Source organism: Hyla sarda, chromosome 9, assembly GCF_029499605.1.
Source record: "Hyla sarda isolate aHylSar1 chromosome 9, aHylSar1.hap1, whole genome shotgun sequence".
Lineage (NCBI taxonomy): Eukaryota > Metazoa > Chordata > Amphibia > Anura > Hylidae > Hyla > Hyla sarda.
Genome location: NC_079197.1, coordinates 163,968,589 through 163,983,992, shown reverse-complemented (window position 1 = coordinate 163,983,992; position 15,404 = coordinate 163,968,589). Strand labels below are relative to the sequence as shown.

At 44.9% G+C, this 15,404-nt stretch overlaps 1 protein-coding gene across 4 annotated transcripts in view; it reads left to right on the top strand.

Moving 5' to 3' along the window:
* The window catches only part of DHX16 (DEAH-box helicase 16), a 38,798-nt gene that overhangs the window by 10,374 nt on the left and 13,020 nt on the right, over positions 1–15,404 (top strand). For all 4 annotated transcript variants that reach the window (XR_008847985.1, XM_056540606.1, XM_056540608.1 and 1 more), the window contains exons 7-15: positions 473–691; positions 2,654–2,848; positions 2,963–3,073; positions 6,090–6,205; positions 6,354–6,564; positions 7,806–7,904; positions 8,245–8,397; positions 9,247–9,387; positions 11,187–11,349. Coding sequence is in view for 3 of the 4 variants with exons in the window: in XM_056540606.1 (XP_056396581.1) it covers positions 473–691; positions 2,654–2,848; positions 2,963–3,073; positions 6,090–6,205; positions 6,354–6,564; positions 7,806–7,904; positions 8,245–8,397; positions 9,247–9,387; positions 11,187–11,349 (1,408 nt within the window). In the remaining variant the exon portion in view is untranslated. The remainder of the gene's footprint in view (positions 1–472; positions 692–2,653; positions 2,849–2,962; positions 3,074–6,089; positions 6,206–6,353; positions 6,565–7,805; positions 7,905–8,244; positions 8,398–9,246; positions 9,388–11,186; positions 11,350–15,404) is intronic.

The window sequence follows — 15,404 nt, the reverse complement described above, 5'->3', positions numbered from 1 at the left end:
ATAACATCAAGTAGTGATCAGGCTTCACACCCGTGCACGGACCCGCCGGTCCCGCCTCCAGCTTCAATGCAGAGCAATATACAAGAAGAACGTCAAGCATCCAGGTTGAAGTCAAAAGCAGGGTATTTCTTTATTGGAAAACTTGCATATACATGATAAAAACTGACACTTTCACGCTTTCGAGCTTAGTTATAGAGACTATGACTAAGCGCGAAAGTTTGAAACGCGTGAGTTTTTATTGTGCTTTTGACTTCAACCTGGATGCTGGATGTTCTTCTTGTATATAATTACATTTAATGTTACATAGTACAGTTAAAATAAAATACACTAGTTCAACCAATGGACCAAAGGCTGTCCGGGCATGCTGGAAGCTGTAGTTTTGCAACAGCTGAAGGCGCCCTGGTTGGGAGACCCTGCCATGGACCATGACTGATACGTATTAATTGTGTACCTGTGTTGTATTTCCCTGCAGAAAATTCCAGACCGGTACGAGGAACCAATAAGCGAAGAACGTTTTGCCCCTCGGGAAGAACAGAGACGATGGGAGGAGGAACACATCGGTGCTGCGGCTTTGAAATTTGGAGCCAAAGACGCCCACGCTCGCGGTCAGAAGGAATACGACTACGTGATGGAGGAAGACGAGATCATACAGTTTGTCAGCGCCACACAGATTAAAGGGACCGTGGAGAAGGTAAGGTGGTACATTTATGTAAGCGGGATCATGTTGGAGGGAACCTACAACATAGAGGGGGAAGATAGTGTAGATAGAGAGGGGGGACTTAGTAATGTACCTGGGGGTGGAGCGGAGGGAGGGGTTAGAATAGTTAATGGGATAGGAGCGGGGGGGGGGGGGGGGGGGAGGGGTTAGAATAGTTAATAGGGATAGGCTTCATAGGAAGAAAAATCATACACCATTGAATTGCATGATGACTAATGCCAGAAGTCTGACCAATAAAACAGAGGAACTGGAGTGGTTGATGTCTGAGGAGGATTATGACATAGCGGGTATAACAGAGACTTGGTTGGACGATACCTGTGACTGGACGGTCAACATACAGGGATATAGTCTATTCAGGAAAGATCGGACAAAACGGAAAGGGGGAGGAATTTGTCTTTATGTAAAGTCCAGTCTGAAGGCCGCACTGCGGGAGGATATATGGGAGGGAAACGATAATGTGGAGGCATTATGGGTAGAAATATATGGAGATAAAAATAAAAAAAAATCTCATAGGGGTTTGTTATAAGCCACCAAACATAATGGAAGAGGCAGAAGATCAATTATTGAGGCAAATAAACAAGGCAGCAAATCAGAACGAGGTGATAATAATGGAGACTTTAACTATCCTGATATAAACTGGAGACTGAGACCTGTGAATCTCATAAAGGAAACAGGTTTATGACTATAACTAAAGACAATTATCTGTCCCAAATGGTGCAGAGCCCGACCAGAGGGGGCGCCCTACTAGACTTAATATTAATCAACAGACCAGACAGAGTAACTAATGTGGAAGTAGAAGGACACCTAGGAAATAGTGATCATAATATAATACATTATAACTTGTTCAACAATGGAATCTCTCTCCAGAAAAACAATGAACTTTAGGAAGGCAAAGTTTGACCAACTCAGAGAAGCCCTTAACAATATAAAATGGGATAATGTCCTCAAAAACAAGAATACTGACACTAAATGGGAGACTTTTTTAAAACATCTTAAATTCTGACAGTAAGATGTATATACCTTATGGGAATAAAAGGTTCAGAAATAAAAGAAAACCAATATGGATGAATAAAAATGTTAAGGGGGCAATAAATGACAAAAATAAAGCATTTAAACTACTAAAACAGGACAGCAGTGGAGAAGCATTAAAAAGCTATAGAGAAAAATGTAAAATATGTAAAAAAAAACAGATAAAAGCTGCAAAAAATAGAGACAGAAAGACTCATTGCCAAAGAAAGTAAAAAAACCCAAAATGTTCTTAAACTATATAGATAGCAAAAAGGTTAAAAATGAAAGTGTGGGCCCTTTAAAAAAATGATGAGGAAGAAATGATAAACGGGGATCAGGAAAAAGCAAATATATTAAACAAATTCTTCTCCACTGTATTCACTGAGGAAAATGAAATGCCAGGTGAAATACAGTGTGATAAGGTAAAATCCCCAGTACAGGTCACCTGTCTAACCCAGGAAGAAGTACAGTGCCGCCTACAAAAAATCAAAACAGACAAATCACCAGGTCCAGATGGCATTCACCCCCGTCTTCTAAAGGAATTAAGTAATGTAATAGATAGACCCCTATTTTTTATATTCAGGGACTCTATAGTAACATGCTCCTTTCATGGGGAGAGCAGGGGCGCCAGGCGGGAGATCTGACACTTATCCTCTATCCTTTTAGATAGGGCATACATTTTACTAAACTGGAGTACCCCTATAAAGAAGTCTCCCATTCTACAGGAGCAGAGTGCCTATTATTATGGAAACCAAATCATAATCCCTCTTTAGGCAACGGTAGATGTGCACTAGATGCAGTGCAGACTAAATTTAGTGTAACCTGCTAGGTTTGAATGTGTTTTTATATGGGGGACATAGTACAGACATTTTAAGTTCAGGATGTAGTCCACATCTGATAGGACTGTCTGCTGTCTTCATACCATAGGAAGATGAGAATACTAAACAATTGTCTGAGCTGGAGAAGCAGAAATTGTCCATCCAGGAGGTGAGGCGCAGTCTGCCTGTCTTCCCCTACCGTTCAGACCTTCTACAAGCTATTGCTAATCATCAGGTCCTTATCATTGAGGGGGAGACTGGTTCTGGCAAGACAACTCAGATCCCCCAGTACCTGCATGAAGAAGTAAGTGAAATGTCTGGCCTCGCCTCTGTCTGATACACTCGTATATCTCCATAAATGTTATAAATCCTTCTTTGAACCACCATTGTTCTCTCCTTAATTTTCCTTCCTGTGCAGGGTTATACTTCTAAGGGAATGAAGGTCGGGTGCACTCAGCCAAGGAGAGTGGCTGCAATGAGTGTAGCTTCTCGTGTGGCTCAGGAAATGGCTGTGAAATTGGGCAATGAGGTAAGTAGTGTTTTCTGTCTTGTTGTCCTGTATGTTGTTGAAGGGTTTTCTGTGACATTTAGGGTTAAGTCACACGTATTGGATCTGCAGCGTATTTGATGCTGCAGATCCGCCGATGACCAACCCTTGAGTGAACCCCTGTCTTTGCCAGTGTTTCTGCTCGTAGCAGCAATCGGCACACACACGGGAACTGCGCAACTGTAGTAAACTGCATGCACAGTTTACTCTCAGACATCACGGCCGCTCTCTGCCGAGTTCAGGGAACAGAGGAGCGGCGTGATGTCTGTGAGTAAACTGCGCATGAGTGTGCAGTTTACTATAGTCGCGCAGATCCCTGTGTGTGCTGGACCAATTTATATAAGTAACCCCTTGTTTTACTGCTGTTCACTATAACCCAGTGTATTGTGTTTAATAAGGGTGAACAGACTGTACATTTCCCTTTTTAAGTGAAGGACAAATCTTAGGAAAGAACATCAATATGACATCACTGACTCTTTGGCACCCATGCTGATCTGCTGATATAAAGGGTTGCGGCTATTGTGTGAGCACAGTGGCATCTTAATTTTCTATCAGGCACAGATTAAGATATCTTGCAGTAGCTGTACCTGGTATAGCAGCTCTTCCTTTTAAAGGGAATGAAGTGAGTGACCCTGTTTCTGGAAGTTCTAATCTTAGGCATGGTTTACACTATGTTTTGACAATACATTCCCCGCTGGGGGGAGTGAAAAACGGGCGTTCCTGTATTCCAGCTTGACCCGGCCCGTATCTCATTCATTTCAATGAGCTGACCGGAGTTAGATAGTGACTCCAATCGGCTCATTTTTGCCCCGTATCTGGTATTGTGACCGGACCTAAAACCGTGGTATACCACGGTTTTAGGTCCGGTCACAAAACCAGATACGGGGCAAAAATGAGCAGACCGGAGTCACTGCCTATTTATCCCCCCCACCACCAACAGCCAAACCGATAATCGGTCGATCCCTAGGTTATGTCCACTCAGTACTTTGTCCCATTGCCCTAGTACTGCATTTCCCTGCTACTACAGTGTCTGGCGCACTTGACAATCCCACTTCCACAGGGATCCGGAGCTTGACATGATCGGTGCCTGTGTTTCCTCTTGCCCACCCCGTTTTCCCCTCTTTTCCCACTTTGTTTTTTGCTAAGAGCATTTAGAAGAATTTTTCTGTCTATGCTTGTGCTTACTGCCCACTATTGCAGCCTGGTTCTTTTCCTGTTTCTTGGTTATCTGCTGCTGCTCATGCAGCCATACAATCATGTATGGCTCAGCGACAGCCAGTCTAGCCACAGTCTGCTGTTTAGGTCCTGCCATTGCTCACACCCCCCTCTCGGTGCAATCACCCTGGAAGGGTGTGTTCATCCTTCCCTTGTCAGTGTCTCATGTGCTACACTGACACCACAGTCTTCTAGAGTGACCTTCCTGTGCCCAGACCCTAAGAATCCCTGCTGGGTCCCCCTTTAGTTTTTCCTCCATTCCCATCCTGACTGAATGTTGCTTTGGAGTGCTCTGGTCCGCTTGGACCACTGGGGTCCAACTCTGGTTAGTCTCCTTGTCTTGGACACTATCCTAGACTGCTGCGGCGTGCCTCCTTTTTTTTTTAGGTCTGCCATCTTGGTTCTTTGGGCCTTAGTGATGGTTGAGGTCTCGGGCATGTGTAGCTCTCCTGCCCAGACTTCTCCGTGATCCCATTGTGGGGCATTCTTTCTGTACCGCACTTCTTCTTGTCTCAACACGGACGTTTGTCTCCCGGAGCGTTTCGCGGACGTTGGGTTTACGTACCCTTCAGTTCTGGGTTCCGGGATGCTCATTTTCAGGGTCTTCGGCTCCTTGGCTGTTTTTCCTTCCGTGTATGTCTTTCAAGTGACTCAGGAACCTACTGTTCCAGTGTCTCTCTCCGGTGTTCCAGGATGCTCCTTTTCAGGGTGTTCCGTTCATCCGGATTACACCAGTCGAGCTGATTTAACCTTCAGGGTGCTCGTAGCGGGCCCGTGGGACAGGGGTTTTGGGTCTCCAGATGTTCAGGTCATCGATCCTATGCACCAGGCCTTTCTTGAACTAGTTTCCGTCACTTTCTTTTTTCCAGTGGTTTTCTGGTCTCCTCCTTTTGTGCTCTCCTTCTGCTCAGGCGTACGCTGCTCTCTTTTCTTGTCTCTCTATATGGACCGTAGGTTAAGTCTCTGCAAAAGACTGTCCCTTCCTTTGGCGTCCTAGTCCATCTCCATGAACGGGGGATCTTCCTGGAGCTCAGTTTCTGAGCCTCAGTTGTCTCTGGCCTGGGGTCTTGTTTTTTCTCCGGATGATCTTTTCTGGTTCTTTATCCGTGATTCTTTTCCATGGTCCTTCGGTCATATGTCTTGTTGGCTTCTCCTACTGCTTTGTGACAAAACTGTTTACCTCACTTCCAGTGGGTGGGTATATCCTGCCAGGGAGGAGCCAACTTTTTCCTAGTGGCAAGAGCATATACCCATCAGTATAGGTGTCCCCCAATGAAGGCCATGAGAAAGAGAGATTTTACGGTGAGTACAAAAAATCTCCTTTTTCACTCCCCCAGCCGGATCCAGTGACCGTATCGTCAAAACATAGTGTGAACCAACCCTACTACAGCTCTTTTATGTCGTAGTTTCCATTAACTTTTTATTAAAGATGTTCAGAATAGATGTTACTTTGGATACCCTCTAGCCAACTATAAGCTGTTTACAAGGTGACCTTCAGGGATCGGCTGTGATCTGTTTGGAAGACCTGGCAGCAAGTGTTTAATTTCCCTGCACTGCCACCACAGGGTAAATGAAGCATTACACAGTTCATGAAGGTGCCTGGTCCTCCAGAGTTAGAGAAGTTTTTCATAGCTGTCCTGATGGTCTTGAACAGAATAGTGTTTTCTAAACCAGACGATCCCTTGAAGCCTGTTATGGCAGCACGCTCAAGGAAAGTCAAGTGGCCTTTTCATATTAGTTGTCACTAATGCAAGTTTTCATTTTACCTATTCTATGCCCCCAGGTCGGATACAGCATTAGGTTTGAGGACTGCACCTCGGAGCGCACAGTCCTGAAGTACATGACGGACGGCATGTTGCTTCGTGAGTTTCTCACTGAGCCAGACTTGGCCAGTTACAGGTACTTCCACCATATTGCCAGGAAGAGAAGATTAAATTGTTGCCCCGTGAAGTTTTAGCCTTCTTCTCCCTCTGGTTCCCATTTCTACTTAATAAATGTAATCCTGGTTCCTTGCCTAAGTGACCTGTTACATGTTTCATTTATCCAGTGTGATTATTATAGACGAGGCTCATGAGCGAACCCTACACACGGATGTGCTCTTTGGCCTTATTAAAGACATTGCTCGTTTCCGCCCAGACCTCAAGGTCCTAGTGTCCAGTGCAACTCTCAACACAGAGCGCTTTTCTTCCTTCTTTGATGATGCTCCCATATTCCGAATCCCTGGCCGACGGTATCCAGTAGACATTTACTACACCAAGGTATGTTGATGTAGTCTGGGGATAAGAGAAATAAAATAAGCATATAACCGGGAAGCATGGTGGCTCAGTGGTCCTAGGTTTAAATCCCACCAAGGGACAACATCTGAAACTAGTTTGTATGTTCTCCCCGTGTCTATGTGGGTTTCCTCCAGGTACTCTAGTTTCCTCCCACATTCCAAAACACATTGAATTTAGATTGAGTGAACAGTGTGTAGTGCTGTGGAATCTGTGTGTGCTATATAAATAAAAGATTACTATATAACTTATGCCCATAAAGTAATTCCCTACACTTTGGTGGGCTTGGTGTGACCATGCATTAACTGTTGTCTAATCATTTTTATTTGTATCGAATTAATACATGGGAAGGGCTATTATCTAGGGATCGAGCGATTATGGGTTTGGCCGATTATTATCGGCCGATAATCACGATTTTGGACATTATCGGAATCGGCAATTACCTTGCCGATATGCCGATAATGCCCCGCCCCCACCAGACTACCGTCGCCGCCTCTGCCCTATTGGCTCCCCATCCTATGCCCACATACCGCCGCTGCTGCCCCATTGCCTCCCCCCATCCTCTGCCCACATACCGCCGCCGCCCCATCACCTCCCCCCATCCTCTGCCCACATACCGCCGCCGCTGCCCCATCGCCTCCCCCCATCCCCGGTGTTATAATTACCTGTTCCCGTGGTCCGCGATACTTCTGGCTCCTGCACTGTTGCTGTGCGCTGCGCTGCGTAATGACTAGTGACGTCCCCAACGCGACATCACCGTCAGTGCGCACAGTGACAGCACAGGACGCCAACGGAGCCAGAAGTATCGCGGACCCCAGGAACAGGTAATTATAACACCGGGGATGGGGGGAGGCGATGGGGCGGCGGCAGTATGTGGGCAGAGGAAGGGGGTGGCGGTATGTGGGCAGAGGATGGGGGGGCGGCGGCAGTATGTGGGCAGAGGATGGGGGGGCTGTATGTGGGCAGAGGATGGGGAGGACGGTATGTTGGCAGAGGATGGGGAGGACGGTATGTGGGCAGAGGATGGGGGGGACAGTATATGGGCAGTGGATGGGGGGGGCGATGGGGCAACTGTGGTGGTTAGACTCAGGACCCCAGGACAGGCAGGGGGAGAGAAGCAGTATAAGTTATTGGCCTGAAAGGTGACAGATTATCGGTATCGGCCCTAAAAAATCGATATCGGTCGATCCTTACTATTAACTCTTTGTTCCCTGTATCTTCTCCAGGCACCAGAGGCTGATTACTTGGAGGCATGTGTGGTGTCTGTCCTGCAGATTCACGTCACACAGCCGACTGGAGACATCTTGGTGTTTTTGACTGGACAGGTACGTACAAAACACCAGGGTTGCTGGATGTTCCTCTCTTGCACTTCTTCTATGTGGGACCACAAGAGGACAGTAAAAATGGCACAATACTGACGTCTGGACTTGTCAGTGATTTTCATTTGTGCTCGACTGTGTAACTACAGTAAGTGCAGAGGTTAGTTTCTCTGGTGCCAAAGAAACTTTCTGTTCAGTAATGCAGAACTAATCACTGCTATATAAATGAATAAAGTATCCATAAATATTTTTAGCTTTAATTTATTGGGTATATGTGTTCCACCAGGGTAAACATAAACGGTACATAATAGCGGTTATACTCACTGCTGCTATATATGTGTTGCAGGAGGAGATTGAGGCATGCTGTGAAATGTTACAAGAGCGCTGTCGTAGGCTGGGATCCAAAATTGCAGAGATGCTGATTTTACCAATCTATGCCAACCTACCATCTGACATGCAGGCCAAGATATTTGATCCTACTCCACCTGGAGCTAGAAAGGTATGTGAAAGAGTAGGGAATAGATTGGGGGGAAAAGTCTTTATTATTTTCCCTGCATGGAGAATAGGATTGTGAGCGGTCATTCGTACAGAATTCTATAGGAGACCACCAAACTGGAGTATAGAGTCTTAAAAGCCTTGTCCCCGATGAAATCCTCTCACTAGTCAGTCAGCACCCGGCTCTGTACTGTAGAGGGGCAAGAACCCTTAAACAACTGTCTACAGATGGGTAATCCCCTTTTTATAGGACATTCTAGCTTTGGTATAATCCCCAGTCATGTTTTAAAGAGTACCTGTCACCAAACTAAACTTTTAATATATTGTTCCTTGTGTAATTATAAGACACTTTGCTATTTGCTATTGCTGTTAAGATTCTCAACCTTTATATGTTTTTAATGTGATTGAAAAAACAGCCACTAGGTGGCTCTGTTCTGTTCCCTGCCACAAGTCAAACAATTAGTTTGGTCTCCTCCCGGCCTGGCTGGAGACCAAACTCAGGAAGTGCGTGCTTCAGTGATGTCGCTCCTGCTGGGGAATGCCCACTGTCTCCTGCCAGGAGCTCACACAAGGGGAAGGGCATGATACACAGCTTTTTAAAGCTCAGAACATTTTTTTTTTTTTTTTAAGGGCAGGAGGTGTGTTAGGAGTAGTTAGGGAATATAATCTGAGTTAGTTTAGAAAATATTGTTTGATGACAAGTACTCTTTAAGGGTCAAACATTGATTGTAAGGGAAGCTACCTCCAGTAGGTGGCGCTGTAAAGCAAGTTCTCTTCCCTCTCAAAATGGGCTACTAGACACATGTGGAAGTTTTGTATAGTCCGTGTAATAATGATCATTTTTCTTATCAAGGTTGTTGTAGCCACTAACATCGCGGAGACATCGCTGACCATAGATGGGATCATTTACGTCATTGACCCTGGGTTCTGCAAGCAGAAAAGCTACAATGCCCGTACTGGAATGGAGTCCCTCATTGTCACTCCCTGCTCAAAGGTGACTCTTCTCTCCTGCCCATACAGCAATTACAGAGAGAGAGTAGAAAGTCCCATCTTAAGGTGGCCATACATCTCGGATAAAACTCGGACAGATCAACTAAATGATCATTCTGTTTCCAACCATCCCCGTGCTTAGTAGATGTTTTTATAACAGGAAGAGGGGAATTCTCTCTTGTAGGAAGAAAAGATTAGGCATACTAGAATGAAACATCCCTCCCCAACATTTGCCATCAAAAAAGAGTGAGACACTTTCACTTACACCTGGTCTTTTTATCAACAAAATCACTTGTATTCCCAGTAAGATGCAAAAACTAAAATTGACTTTCCTAAATTTTCATTTCCTGGAGTCTGTAGGCAGCACTATAAACAAATGAATTACAGTTCACTGGGTTCAATAAAAAGGGATAGGTAAGGTGCTTAGTTGATTTATTGCTACTTAAAGGGGTACTCCGGTGGAAAAGAAATGTTTTAAATCAACTGGTGCCAGAAAGTTCTACAGATTTGTAAATTACTTCGATTAAAAAATCTTAATCCTTCCAGTACTTTTCAGCTGCTGTATACTACAGAGGAAGTTCTTTACTTTTTGAATTCCTTTTCTGTCTGACCACTAGGGGTGTGAATCGCCAAGAATTTGGCGATTCGATTCGAATCGCGATACCAGTGTGGCGATTCGATATATCGCGATATATCGCGATACCGTCTAGGTGACGATACATCGCGATATATCGCCCACCTGGGAGCATTCATAGATCCCAATAGACGCCGCTGTCAGCTTTGACAGCGGCGATCTAGTACTCCGGTGCTGCAAAATAAAATAAAACACACTTTATCTTACCTGCCAACGAGCCCCCGGAGCTCCGGTACAGGTGTTGGGTCCCCGGGCTGTATTCTTCTTACTTCCTGTTAGCCCAGCACGTCACATGGAGCTTCGGCCTATCACCAGCGGAGGCGGGACATCGCTGCGGCTGGTGATAGGCTGAAGCTCCATGTGACGTGCCGGACTAACAGGAAGTAAGAAGAATACAGCCCGGGGACCCAACACCTGTACCGGAGCTCCGCGGGCTCGTTGGCAGGTAAGAAAAGTGCGTTTTATTAAAAATTCCACATCCCTAAAAGAATCGATTCAAAAATATTTTGAATCGATTCTGTATCGGCAAATGAAAAATCGCGATTATCGCGAGAATCGATTTTTTCTTACATCCCTACTGACCACAATGCTCTCTGCTGACACCACTGTCCATATCAGGAACTGTCCATAGTAGGAGCAAATCCCTATAGTAAACCTATGCTGCTGTGGACAGTTCCTGACATGGACAGAGGTGTCAGCAGAGAGCACTGTGGTCAGACAGAAAAGAAATCCAAAAAGAAAATAACTTCCTGTGGAGCATACAGAAGCCTAAAAGTACAAGAAGGATTAAGATTTTTTTTAATAGAAGTAATTTACAAATCTGTATAACTTTCTGTCACCAGTTGATTTAAAAGTAAAAAAAATAAAAAATAATAATTCCACCAGAATACCCCTTTTAGTTTTCACCCTAAAAAAAAAACTTTATTTGCAGTACTATTGCTGCACCGTGCATGTTTTTGCCATGTTTTTACAGCAAATGACTGAAATCTGAAATTGTTCAAATGCTCCAGAATTGAGATGGCATAGAGAATAAAAGTATTCAGTAAAATTAGACCTGTCTGTTAAAGGGGTAAAATGTTTTGCCAGGAATACCCCTTTAAGGCCCTGTTCACACTGTAAAATTCAGCATGGATTTAAAAGCTGAATTCCTGTCCCTTTTTCTTCCTCAGGCGTCAGCCAACCAAAGAGCAGGGAGAGCCGGCCGTGTTGCTGCAGGGAAGTGTTTCCGACTATATACAGCTTGGGCATACAAAAATGAAATGGAAGATACAACTGTGCCAGAAATCCAGAGAAGCAACCTGGGAAATGTGGTTCTGCTGCTGAAGAGTTTAGGTGAGCGGCGGCACTTATACACAACATTTTAGGAGGACCGTATAAGTGAAGCTTAATACTACAACTGTAGTTTATATTTATATTTCTTACAATTTTACAAGATTTCTGCTTGCTGTATGAATAGAAAAATGTCTGTGTATATTGGTAACTGAAAATGTATCACTGCCTAGTCCTGCTCACACAGTTGCAGTTTGTTACAGTGTATCAGTGTAGGTAATCCTCTTTGAGCCAAACACAGCAGCATCCGAAATCTCTCCTGTCCTACACTCTGTGCTACACTGATAAATTGTGGGAAATTGCTTCCACACCTGAAAGAAGGACGAAGTCAGGACATGCAGAGTAAGGCTGGCTTCACATCGCGATTACAACCTCTGATGCACAGATGCGATTTTGGAAGCTCAAATTGGCTGAAATCGTATCTGTGCACGGACAGGTACTGAGCCATTAACTTATATGGGGCTGCGGACCCGATTGTAGTCAGCCAGTGACTAAAATTGGGTCATTTTTTCAGGGGATCCGATTTTTGACACGGACTGAAAATCGGGTCCGCAGCCCCATATAAGTTAAAGGGTTATTCCAGGAAAAAACTTTTTTATATATATATCAACTGGCTCCAGAAAGTTAAACAGATTTGTAAATTACTCTTAATCCTTTCAGTACTTATGAGCTTCTGAAGTTAAGGTTGTTCTTTTCTGTCTAAGTGCTCTCTGATGACACCTGTCTCGGGAAACGCCCAGTTTAGAAGAGGTTTGCTATGGGGATTTGCTTCTAAACTGGGCGTTTCCTGAGACAGGTGTCATCAGAGAGGATTTAGACAGAAAAGAACAACCTTAACTTCAGAAGCTCATAAGTACTGAAAGGATTAAGATTTTTTAATAGAAGTAATTTACAAATCTGTATAACTTTCTGGAGCCAGTTGATATATAAAAAAAAGTTTTTTCCTGGAATACCCCTTTAATGGCTCTGTACCTGTCAGTGCACAGATACGATTTCAGCCGTTTTGAGGTTCCGAAATCGGATCTGTGCTTTGGAGGTTCAAATCGCGATGTGAACCCGGCCTGAGGAGAGATCATGAAGATGTTAAGAAATTGAAACACAAACTATACTAAAAAGCTGACAATCCAAAATATAAACAAATCTCTCTGAATCAAAATACACAAACAACCTCCTCTGAGGAAGAGAATATATCGAAACACGACGTGTAGGGGTAAGGCAGGATATAATTAGGAGTCCCGGAGGTCTCAATCAGGTGAATATATATGGTGAATTGTCATGATGCAGCATCGCATTCTATTATAATGTGCATTATAGTACATTGAGGACTGTTGGACCGGGTATTTTTCAGATGGGATCTCTGTCAGTGTTTTGGGGTACATGTTTTTTAAAGGGCAGGTTATTTTAGGGGTGGGGTCCTGGATTGTAAGTTTAAAGAAGATGTTTGGTACGGACTATTCCTATTCCATCCTGCCTGGGCTGCAAAAAAAAAAAGAGAAAACAAACTTTCACTTACCTTCCTACGTTCCCCCGGAGCTCCGCAACAGCTGATCGGTCAGCCGGGCTGTCTACTTCCTACCTCCCTTAGCCTGAGACGTCACATGGCGCTTCAGCCTATCACCGGCCGAGGGGGGACATCGCTGCAGCCAGTGATAAGCTGAAGCACCGTGTGACGTCCCGGGCTAAGGGAAGTAGGAAGTAGACAGCCCGGCTGACCGATCAGCTGTTGCGGAGCTCCGGGGGAACGTAGGAAGGTAAGTGAAAGTTTGTTTTCTCTTTTTATGCAGCTCAGGCAGGATGGAATAGGAATAGTCCGTACCGGACATCTCCTTTAAGTATATACTAGAAAATTATGTACCGTATTTTTCGCCCTATAGGACGCACCGGCATATAAGACGCACCCAATTTTAAAGGTGCAAAATCTAGAAAAAAAAGATTTTGAACCCAACAGTGGTCTTCAACCTGTGGCCCTCCAGATGTTGCAAAACTACAACTCCCAGCATGCCGTTGGCTGTCCGGGCATGCTGGGAGTTGTAGTTTTGCAACATCTGGAGGTCCGCAGGTTGAAGACCACTGGATAGGAGGTAATACTCACGTGTCCCCGCCGCTCCGGACCCGTCACCGTTGCCCTGGATGTCGCTCCATCGCTGTCGCCGCGTCCCCCGACGCTCCGGACGTCTTCTTCCCCGGGATCCACGCTCTCCGTCGCTACGCACACCGCTCCTATTGGATGACGGGACAGCGTGTGCGACGACGTCATTACGTCGAAGGAGAGCGCCGGACATGCAGGGGATCCCGGCACGGAGCAGACACCGAGGAGGCAGGTAAGGTCCCTCCCGGTGTCCGGTAGGCTGTTCGGGACGCCGCGATTTCATCGCGGCGGTCCCGAACAGCCCGACTGAACAGCCGGGTTAGTGTCACTTTCGCTTCAGACGCGGCGGTCAGCTTTGATCGCCGCGTCTGAAGGGTTAATACAGGGCATCACCTCGATCGGTGATGTCCTGTATTAGCCGCGGGTCCCGGCCGTTGATGGCCGCAGGGACCGCCACGATAGGGGTGTATTCGCCGTATAAGACGCACCAACTTTTTCCCCCCAGTTTGGGGAAGAAAAAGTGCATCTTATACGGCGAAAAATATGGTAATTAATTAATGGCAGGGGGATAAGTGCCTGATCACGGGGGGGAGGGGATGTGTTCCGGCTGCTGGGAGCGATCTCCGCTCCATGCCGAATTACTGGCAACCACAGTCTAAAGCGGTGGTCGATATGCCCCCTCCATATATCTTTATGGGAGATACGTGATAGAGTTCAATAGGGCGGGTGTGATGACCATGGCTGCTCCAAAGCCTAGTACAGCCGGTGTACTGGACATGAATGTTCAGAACGCTGGTTAGGAGATTGTGGGGGTCTCAGCAGCCAGACCCCTGCGATCAGACTTTTTATGAGATGTCTAGCAACAGGGTACCCCTTTTTAAAGGGGTATTCCAGGCAAAACCATTTTTTTTATATATATCAACTGACTCCGGAAAGTTAAACAGATTTGTAAATTACTTCTATTAAAAAAATCTTAATCCTTCCAATAGTTATTAGCTTCTGAAGTTTTCTGTCTAACTGCTCAATGATGATGTCACGTCCCGGGAGCTGTGCATGATGGGAGAATATCCCCATAGGAACTGCACAGCTCCCGAGACGTGAGTCATCAGAGAGCAGTTAGACAGAAAACAACAACTCCACTTCAGAAGCTCATAAGTACTGAAAGGATTAATATTTTTTTAATAGAAGTAATTTACAAATCTGTTTAAAGGGGTATTCCAGGAAAAAAAAATGTTTTATATATCAACAGGCTCCAGAAAGTTAAACAGATTTGTAAATTACTTCCATTAAAAAATCTTATTCCTTTCAGTACTTATGAGCTTCTGAAGTTAAGGTTGTTCTTTTCTGTCTAAGTGATCTCTGATGACACGTGTCTCGGGAAATGCCCAGTTTAGAAGAGGTTTGCTATGGGGATTTGCTTCTAAACTGGGCGGTTCCCGAGACACGTGTCATCAGAGATCACTTAGACAGAAAAGAACAACCTTAACTTCAGAAGCTCATAAGTACTGAAAGGATTAAGATTTTTTAATAGAAGTAATTTACAAATCTGTTTAACTTTCCAGAGCCAGTTGATATATAAAAAAAAAGTTTTGGCCTGGAATACCCCTTTAAGCTTATACACATCATAGAGCAAGATTTGCCAAAGCAGCTACATAGGGTGGCTCCCATTCTGGAGAATTTGTCGGGGACAGTCTTCAAGGGGACTTCAATGTGATGTCAGAGAGCTTCTATTTAATAGACACAAGCTCGTCTAGAAATGACTTTGACGCAGACACAAGTGGTGTTCAGAATCAGTTCTATTGAGCAGGGGGAAAGACCCCTCCACAAGCAGAAAAACAAGTAGGGTGTTGTCATACCATATGGTACAATACTTAATGTATACAGGATATTTTTTCTTAATCTGAAGGGGGCCACTTCTTGTGAATATCCTGTTAGAACACTTCTCAAACCCTGTGAGGCCCCCTGCATT